Source organism: Coturnix japonica, chromosome 6 (genome assembly GCF_054131305.1).
Source record: "Coturnix japonica strain WE chromosome 6, WE-NBRP24, whole genome shotgun sequence".
Taxonomy (NCBI): domain Eukaryota; kingdom Metazoa; phylum Chordata; class Aves; order Galliformes; family Phasianidae; genus Coturnix; species Coturnix japonica.
In genome coordinates, this window is record NC_140668.1 from 37,532,799 (window position 1) to 37,542,252 (window position 9,454).

Below are 9,454 nucleotides of genomic sequence, written 5' to 3' on the forward strand. Positions count from 1 at the left end.
CATTAAAGTGGATACTTGCTATTGAAGCTAGTATTTGTATGTTTTGTTCAGGTTTAACTATCTGCAAGGTGGACGCTGATTTCTTCTTAATTGAAGATTTTTGTATTGTTGAAAATTACTTTCCTTTTTTACATTCAATTTTTGCTCTTTCCGTAGATCTGTTGTTTACCAACAGAGTTCTAAAGAATCTGCTACGCTGCAACCTTTCTTCACCCTGCAGCTGGATATCCAGTCTGACAAGATACGCACCGTCCAGGATGCATTGGAAAGTTTGGTGGCAAGAGAGTCTGTCCAGGGTTATACCACAAAAACCAAGCAAGAGGTGTGTTCTGTTGACTTGTTTTTACAGTCAAATATTAGAAGTTCTTTCAAGGGTTTTTACTCAGCTCTTGTTTTACAAATAGTTTCTTGAACTCGTACTCCTGATGTTAATAAAAAAGGTGCTAACCTTCTTGGTGTGTTGCAGCAGTAGAACATAATACATTTGAATACATACAGTGAAAGGCATTCAAGGAAGAGAACCAGCTCTTAAACAAAACTGTGCTTGTAAATTAGAATGTTTTCTGAAGATTTTACTTGAACATATTAAATTAACAGGGTAAACTGTGATAATAATATGTACTATTATAAGTAAAATGGCTTTAGCTTGTCTTAACATACTCATTCCTGAGGATTGCCAGGACTCTTAAACATAAAATCTGGTTTATGTTTTAGAGGCTGCATAGAAATGCAAGCATTAGGTCTTTCTTTTCTTAAGAAGTTGTCAAAAGAGCTGTTCTTATGTTACAAATTATAGTGAAAACACTGAACGTAATGAAAATTACTATCTGCAACATCCTGAAAGCCAAAATCTGTTGTGAAGAAGCATTTCATCTTCATTTTCTTTATGGGGAACTCAGAAACTGTTGAAGCTAAAAAAAAAAAAAAGTCTTATTTAATTACTCTTGTTTTTATTCTGACTTTTTTAGATCTGAATTGTATTACTATCAAGTTGTGGGCATAAGCCGTAGTTACAACAATAATCTTCCAAATGCATGAACAATTTCTTACTTTATTTTTCTAATCATAAGATTTTTGTGTTAATGTAAGGAGGAAATAATCAGACTCTCATGCAGTGTTTGAAAATAAATAGGTGTTTTATGTAGGTGTTTCCTTAGGTGTTTGAAGAGGAATGACATTCTGTAGGCCATTCTCATTCTTTTTGGTCTTGCAGATCTGTTTAAGTCTTGAATGTTTCAACACCAAATACATATAAAAGCTTAATTTTTAACTAGAAGTGGCCTTTTTCTTATTTGCAGACCTGTTCACATTTTGTAACAGTAGTGAAGACTTGAGTAAGAAGCTAGCCTTTCCTCGTTTACTTTTCCTGCTTACCTTCCACAAACTCCTTAGGAGTCTTCACATTCTCTGTAGTTCTCAGACTGCTTCTTGAGGCTTACACAAATATTTTCTTGGGACTCTGACTCAGTGTTCGCTAAGCAAATGTTTGGAGCACTTCTTGCTGGTGATGTTGCTACCAGAAACCAGGTCCCCTGGTGGTCAAGGTAGCAGGTTGTGTGCTGGGTCCACTGCCTGGCACCAGAGCACAGCGCTGCTGTGATCTGCAATCTAAGCTGAGATTCTTGGTGAGGCACAGCTGAGTTGCAGATGCATGTTCCCAAACACTAGCTCAATGATTGAGAGAGGAGAACAGCAGCTGCTTGAACCACTGCATTGGTATTCTTCTGTGTCTTCCTATCTTGCTCTGGGCTTGGACCTGTGAAGCATTTGGGGTTGGTTTGTTGGTTCCTCACAAAATTGAATTCAGATTTTAGATTGAGAAGACTCAATTCCAGGAAAATATTCAAATAGTGATAATTGTCTGAATCAAGAGTAGTTTCTCTTCATATAAAGCCTTTCCAGATTTGCTCCATGAAAACAGCCGCTGTTCCATGCTAGAACACATGCAATATGCAAACTCTTCTGTGTTCATAGGAGAATTGTGTGCACCTCTTGTCGCATCTTCTCTTTCAGAGTCTGCCTTAGAGCTTCTTTTTCTGCGTGTTATTCCTGGAAGATGGATGGGTGGGTGCCAGCAGGCACTTATTGAGTGGAAAAGAACAGGGCCCTGTTTGGCCTGCAGGTTTAAAAAAACAACAAAAAGCACACAAAACCCCTCTCTTGAGGCTCAGAGAAGCTGCCACTGTTGCCCAGTGGTTAGATGGTTTTTGGATGCAGAAAGGCATATTTTGAACCCTTAAGATGTAGGTGAAGTTTTACAGTTAGTAGAGACTATTTCTGTTTCACATGTTAAATTATTTCTTGTAAAAAGTATCAGCTCAAATCCTTGAGGAAATCGTGTACCCTACAAAACCTGCTTGCTTCAGTATCATGAGAGCAATAAATTTTAGTATTCAAGCTTAGAAGAGTTTTTCCTCAGGATTTTCTATTCCATGCTCAGTAGCAGAAGCAGATCCTCTGTTGGAATACAGTATGCTGATGATTTACCATAAAGAGGATACAGGTGATTTTTTTTATTTTTATTTTTTCCTAATCTGGAAACTTAGAGAAGCCTAAATCAGTTACTTGGAGAATTTTTGGTTTTAGTTCAGAATTTCTAGGAAGAGGAAGCATTTTTGTTCTGCAGTTTGGAGCCCAGTTTTACATTTCCAGACAGTAACTTTTTGGGCTGCTTGGATGTAACTATGTAAAAGTCAGTATTTAGTAAATAAATGTGGCTTTAACTCATAGTTTTTTCTCTGTATTTCCTTCAGGTTCTTTACAGAACCTGGCATACCTTTTAACAAAAGAAACATCATTCATTACCGAAACCCTCCATAACTCCTGACCATCGTGACACTCGTTTTTAGATAGCTTATTTAACAGCTCACTTTGTTTTTCAAGGGAATTCTTGAACATCAAATATCTCGACTTTAAATTGTTTTTAAACTGTTACATTACTAGTATCTTACTGTCAAATATCATAAGCTGTCCTATAAACTGCCTTATGCTTTGCAGACTTTTTTCTTTGTGCTAGCGTCTCTAAAATCAAATACTTCTTCTTTTTAAGTAGCAATTCTGAGCAGTCAACAAAAATCATTTTTAATTCGTCTTTTTCTGTATTTTTAGGTGGAGATCAGTCGAAGAGTGACACTAGAAGAACTCCCCCCTGTCCTTGTTTTACACCTCAAGAGGTTTGTGTATGAGAAGACGGGCGGATGTCAGAAGCTTATCAAGAATATTGAGTATCCTGTTGATCTGGAAATTAGTAAAGGTAAAAATGTCTTCTTTAACAGAAGTTTCGCTGGTTTTGGGAAGGGGTAATGTTAACTCCTTAGCTTGTTGTACCTGTGTGTTTCATTTCTCTTCTTTGCTTCCAGCTTTGTGCACAAGGTTTCTTCTCCATGGAGGGTATTGCCACCTAGAAATGTAGTAATTTTGCTGAATGTGTTTTGTGCTTTTTTCCCTTCAGAAAAAGAGTATGTTTAGGAATCTGGAGATTGAGCCTTGACAAATCTGACATTGCCTGTATATCAGCTTGAAATAAGAATATTGTGTATTTCTTATATCAGGCAAAGAACTTTATGGTGAATGATCTTATAACCTTTGTCACATCCTAGACATTGAGTTGGCCACATGAGAGCTTCCTGCAGACGTATGGAGTAATGTGGTAGGCTGATGAGGACAAATACTAGGAATGACCCCTGAATGAAGGACGTGTACATACTTAGGGCTTTTGCCAAACAATGCTGTGTGTTTGTGTAAATTTCAACCTAAAATTGATAGTTGTATACATTTTAGATGAGATTTCTGTTTATGCTAGTGTTAATTTCTGTTAGAAATAATTGATCTCTGTTAAAACTGAATTTCTGAATTTACTGACTGTTGCCTTTGTGACTCTTTTTCCTCCTCCAGAGCTACTGTCTCCTGGTGTGAAAAGTAAGATTTTTAAAGGCCAAAGAACCTACCGGCTCTTTGCAGGTATTTTATCTACATTCCTCATGTTCCCGTATTGCAAATAACAATTCTACATGTAGAGTTCTAGAAACCTGGATTACATAATATTTTCTTATAAATTATGAAATTATTTTAAAGTTGAAATAGTTTATGGGTGTCAGATTCTCTTATTTAGTGATATAATTTTTTTGTGTATGCTCATATACCCCTGTAATGCTGCATCGGTATGTATATGCTGACTCTTCCAGCTTGAAACTCACACAAAAAAGTTCTTCAGTAGATCCACACTGAAAAAACAAATAGATGTGAAATTGGTAGATAGGTAGATTGAGTCCAACCACAGCCCAACCATCCTGCCCTAACTGACAACCCTCTACTAGATCGTGTCCCTGAGCACCAAATCCAAACAGTTTTTAAACACATCCAGTAATGGTGACTCAACCACCTCCCTGGGGAGCCCATTCCAGTGCTTAACAGCCCTTTCTCTAAAGAGGTTTTCCCTGATATCCAACCTAAACTTACCCTGGTGCAACTTGAGGCCATTTCCCCTTGTCCTGCCACCAGTGAGAAGAGACTTTATAGTTTTCTTTAATAGATTGTTGTGTAGATTGTTCAGATTTATTCTTTTTTCAGTGAATTGCTTAATGCTTTATGGCACTTTTCATTGTTAATTTACTTCAGTGTCCTTCAGGATCATTAGATTTGGTATGTCGGAGAGACATTATGTAGTACTGCCTGGTTGAATCATGGGTATGTTATAAAGAAAGCAGAATGTGACTTTTATTCTGTGCTTTTATGTGGCAGTGGGTATTCATAGAATCACAGAATGGCCTGGGTTGAAAAGGACCACAGTGACCATCCTGTTCTAACCCCCTGCTGTGTGCAGGGTCACCAGCCACTAGACCAGGCTGCCCAGAGCCACATCCAGCCTGGCCTTGAATGCCTGCAGGGATGGAGCATCCACAGCCTCCTTGGGCAACCTGTTCCAGTGCATCACCACCCTCTGGGTGAAAAACTTCCTCCAGATATCCAACCTGAACCTCCCCTGTCTCAGTTTAAAACCATTTCACGTGTAGCGTACACATGCATCACAAATTTCTCTTTTCACAGTTGTTTATCATCATGGCAACAGCGCAACTGGTGGCCATTACACTACGGACGTCTTCCAAATCGGGCTCAACGGCTGGTTACGCATCGATGACCAGGCAGTGAAGGTGATCAACCAGTACCAGGTGGTGAAGCCGTCTGCAGAACGCACAGCCTACCTCCTGTACTACCGCAGAGTTGACCTGCTGTGAAACTTCTCCTTCTTACGCTGTGTGTGCAAGATACCTGCTTTGTAGAACGCCAACTATCACTTAACTTTTTTTTTCCTTCTCCTGTAAATGCTCTTCTGAGTGAATCTCTTTTTTTTTTTTTTCTTTTCTTATCTTTTTTTTTTCCCTTGCAACTATGGGATAGAGTGAGAAAGGAAACTACCCTGGGTTTGTGCACAACGTAGTTTGCGTTGACGTTGACTTAGCAGAATGGAGTCGCTGGGTTGAAAGACTCGAGTCTCGTGAATCACAAAAATTACAAAAAAAAAAAGAAAAAAATTAAAAAGAATAGTTTAAAAAAAAAAAGATATTGAATTAATGCTGAATCCTAAGATAATAAACAAGGGATTTGCATTTGATTCCCACTTTCTAATTGCGTAGTAGAAAAAAAACCCTGCACCAGCAACAGAACTTGTAGATTTCTGTGAAAATGTTTTATCTTTACTTAATTAAAATAAAAAAATAAGAAAAAAAATAAGAAAAAAAAGAAAACGAAAAGCGCTCTCTGCTCTCCCCCCCCAATAGTTTTTGATAAGTGAGTAAAATATGAGCCAATGTGTATGAGATGGAGGTGGTCCTGCGTGCTTCGAAAACGGACAGATGTACCAAATGCAGAGTTGCTGGTTCCTAATAGGAAGACACGTTTTAATAATTGTGTGATGAGAAACTGCTCAAGTACACATTGCAGATCAACTATTTGGAGTTAAGATGTTAGTCTATATAGATGGGTGATCGTAACTTTATTGCTATTATGAAATTTCAAACTGCATTTATGCTTCTGTGTACATGAAATTTAAGAAAAAAAAAATGGGCAAAATAATTAAGGTTGATATTTCTTTAAGTCTGCTTTGTTTAATTTTGCTGTCTGCTCTCCTATAATGTTGAGTTCCTAATTGTACACAGTTTAGTGATATCTAGAAGTATAAAGTTGTCGCCCATCAATAAAAGTCACAAAGTTGGTTTAAGGTGGTGTGTGTTTGTGTGGGTTTTGTTTTTCTTCCAGAGTAACTTCTAACCTTGAAAACTCCTAAACATTGCCTTGTTGCTCTTTTGACAGGGTGCAGGTGGTGGTGCTCAAATGAAGTGCAGATGCTTTTTGTCTTTAACAGCTCATTGGAACTTCAGAAGTGTTCCTATTTGGCACTGAGATGTAACCAACCCCAAAGGAGAGGCTGCAGCCCACGGGGAGTGAATCCTCCCTGTGTCCTACATGAAAGGCTGGCAGGGATGCAGGGATGCCAGCCTTAATGGTTCTGCAGAAGGTGATGTTAGGTTTTTCAAGAGAAAGGAAGCAGCTCTGTAAGTGCCTTAGGTTGCAACACTTGTCTGTTGACGTGGGCTTCCCTCTTGTGTTTTCTGCCCAAACAAAGCAAGAATTAGTCACCTTACAAAAGACAGGAAGCTTATTCATGGCTGCTTCCTGTGAAAGAGTAAAGTGATGGTGAGTCCAGATGCATTTACCATGCAGGGCTGTGCTGGTGCGTGCATAGCTCCTACAGTAGGAACCAATGAGCTGCTGGGGCAGGGCAAGCCCAGCTGATGTGTACAGGACTTTTCTATGCTGTTCTCTTGTAGGAATGACTGCTGCTCAGTTGTACTGCAGAACTCCTATTTTTGTGCTACCAGAAGATGGAGTGCATTAATCTGGTGTTCATTTGCATCTCCAGCAGGTTGTGAAATGGTCATTTCTGGTAACACAGACTTGCTGTGCTCCTCTTACCATTGCAGTGACCACTTCAGAGACACAATGGCAGCACCTTCCTACAACACTTCACCTTGCAGTGCCACAGCATCATTTGAAATGAGGATCTCACCCATCCGTATGTTCCAACTGAAAGGGCAGGTGATCACTAGTTGGTTGTGGGTCCTTGCAACAAAGGGTGGTTTTGACCAATGTCCCCCAAAAGTTTGAGCTTATGGGTAGAATGCTAGATAACCTAAAGCTTTTGTATTTGGAAAAGGCCCACGTAGGCCTGTTGTCTATATATTGTCTCTAAACTAAGGAACTGAAGCTCCCCTTAGGTGTTAAATAAATGAATGCAGTTGGAAAATACTGAAGGAACAGAAAATGCTTTAAAAAAAGAGTTCTCATCTTCAGAGAGAGCTACAGAAGTGCAGTTTGCTCCATCTCTGTGCATTTGGTTGTTACAGACAGGTTGCAGGTGTTGTTAATTAGGAATGAGTAATGGCCAAGTGTAAAGGCAAGCACTGAAATCCTCGGTGGGGAATGGAGGTTGTTCAGCTGGTATTAATTTCTTTGGTTTTCGGTAAGGGTGTTACGAATGCACTTGTTGCTGAAATCTGTCTTTCTGCAGAGTGTTACTCAAAAGGGGAAAAAGCAGCCTGAGCCATGGGGCAAAGTCTGATAAACACACACCACCACAGTTTCTTTTCCTTATTAAATCCTTCCGCCCTTCCAAACTTTGCAGCCCTCTGATTATTTGCTGTGTTGGCAGTTATGTAAAAGAAGGAAAACTGCGCCAAACTCCCCCGGATGAAAAACTTTGGCTGAGATGCTGTTAGAAGAATCTCAGAGCATGAATTGGGAACAGGTTGATGGGCTGGAGGAGAAAAGCTCCTGATACCTGGAGCTCTTTGGGAACAAGAGAAGTTGTGCCTTTCGTTTTGCAGTTATCTAAGAGATTGTAGCTTTTAATAATTAAAGAAACTGTGCTTCTTTTTCACTTATTGCCAAGCAGATCCCTTCCCATAGGGCTCTCCCATGTGTACATGTATGCAGACCACTGCAGAGGGCAGTGGTGGCACACCCGGATGGTTCCATGTGTGAATGACTCCAAGCATCTGAATGTAGCTCCTATGGCACACTGTGAGTGTTCCAAGGGTGTTCAGGGGTTCCCATGTTACAACCCTTGGCTTTTATGGCCCTAGGGATATGGGGAGAGCTTTAGCAAATGCACAGAGGGGGCTTGGTGGTTGTGGTTGCAGTTCTGGGATGTAGGATCTCTGAAGATGAGGGTCTGGTTTATGTTTCTGAGCTGGTTGGATCTGAAGACCTCTACTGGTTGTTTCCTATTGGAAGAAGGAGTAAAAAGGAGGAAAAATGGAAATAAAAAGAGGGGGGCGAAGGGGATAAATAGGAAAGAAAAGGAAGAAAGATGGAGGGGGGGAAAGGAGGAAAAAAAGGATTGAAAAAATGGAAAGTATAGGAAAGAAAATGGGAAGAGGGAAAAGGGGGGAAGGAAAGTTAGCCCCCCACATTTAGCAATTGACTTCTTGACATTTCTGTGGCTTTTCTTCTAATTTCTTCATCTTGCTGACCGACATTTTTGCTTGATCATTGTCTGTATGGCATAGAGTATGAAGGTTCAAGTCTCAAGATGTTTTCTCCTATAGTTTCTCTCCAGCTGTGTTATCCCATTGCACCCCTCAGTGCTGGAGCCAGATATTGCAGGTCTGTACCGTGGCTTTGGGTCTGTTCCCCATTCTTCACTTTGCTACAGTCCTGGTATTGCTGAGCCCATATTGAAATAAGAAAGAATGGGGAATTTAGGTTGAAAACCAAGACGTGCTGTCTGCGTGTTCAATTAGGGGTGAACAGCAAAATCTGTGTTTCTCCCTATTCATTGGATATTACATTAAAAGCGTCCTCTCCTAATATGTACTTAAATATACAGCCTGCTTTATGTGGCTTTTACCACACATGAAACTGAGACGTTATAATCAAGGCCGTAATAACGCCGAGTGATTAAAAGCAACTTTTGATTGTTTTGGCTTTGGTTGAATGTAGGACCTGAAAGTGCTGACTCACAACAAAATGGGATGAATGAAAGCCTCATTTGGAGCTCTGCTCATCCATGAACACCGCTGGGCATGGGGAAACTGCATGGGTGTATGGTAGAAAATACATCAAACACCAGATATTTGCATGGCAGTGGGGCAATGGAGAATTGACATAGGATGGTTGAGAACTGGGAAGGCCTCAAACTGGGAAAGGTTCATGTTGGATATTAGGAACAATTTCTTTCTCTGGATGAGCAGTGATTCAGTGGCACAGCTGCCCAGGGAGTGATGGGGTCACTGTCTATGGAGGGGTGCCAGAGAGATGTGGGCATGGTGGGGTGGGTTGGGCTGGATTTGGTGATAGCAGAGGTCTTTTCCAGCCTTCACGATTCTATGACTAATTTCCAATAGGAACGTTTGTGGAGATGACAAAATGCCACGTTCCTGAGAGAGCTGGAAAT

At 40.2% G+C, this 9,454-nt stretch overlaps 1 protein-coding gene across 2 annotated transcripts in view; it reads left to right on the top strand.

The window, feature by feature from the left end:
• Nucleotides 1–6,217, top strand: part of USP10 (ubiquitin specific peptidase 10) — a 38,923-nt gene extending 32,706 nt beyond the window's left edge. For both annotated transcript variants that reach the window (XM_015874099.2, XM_085551875.1), the window contains exons 11-14: nucleotides 157–322; nucleotides 3,109–3,253; nucleotides 3,895–3,960; nucleotides 5,047–6,217. In XM_015874099.2, the coding sequence (XP_015729585.2) occupies nucleotides 157–322; nucleotides 3,109–3,253; nucleotides 3,895–3,960; nucleotides 5,047–5,234 (565 nt within the window). In that variant the 3' untranslated portion in view covers nucleotides 5,235–6,217. The remainder of the gene's footprint in view (nucleotides 1–156; nucleotides 323–3,108; nucleotides 3,254–3,894; nucleotides 3,961–5,046) is intronic.
• Nucleotides 6,218–9,454: the final 3,237 nt, after the last annotated feature.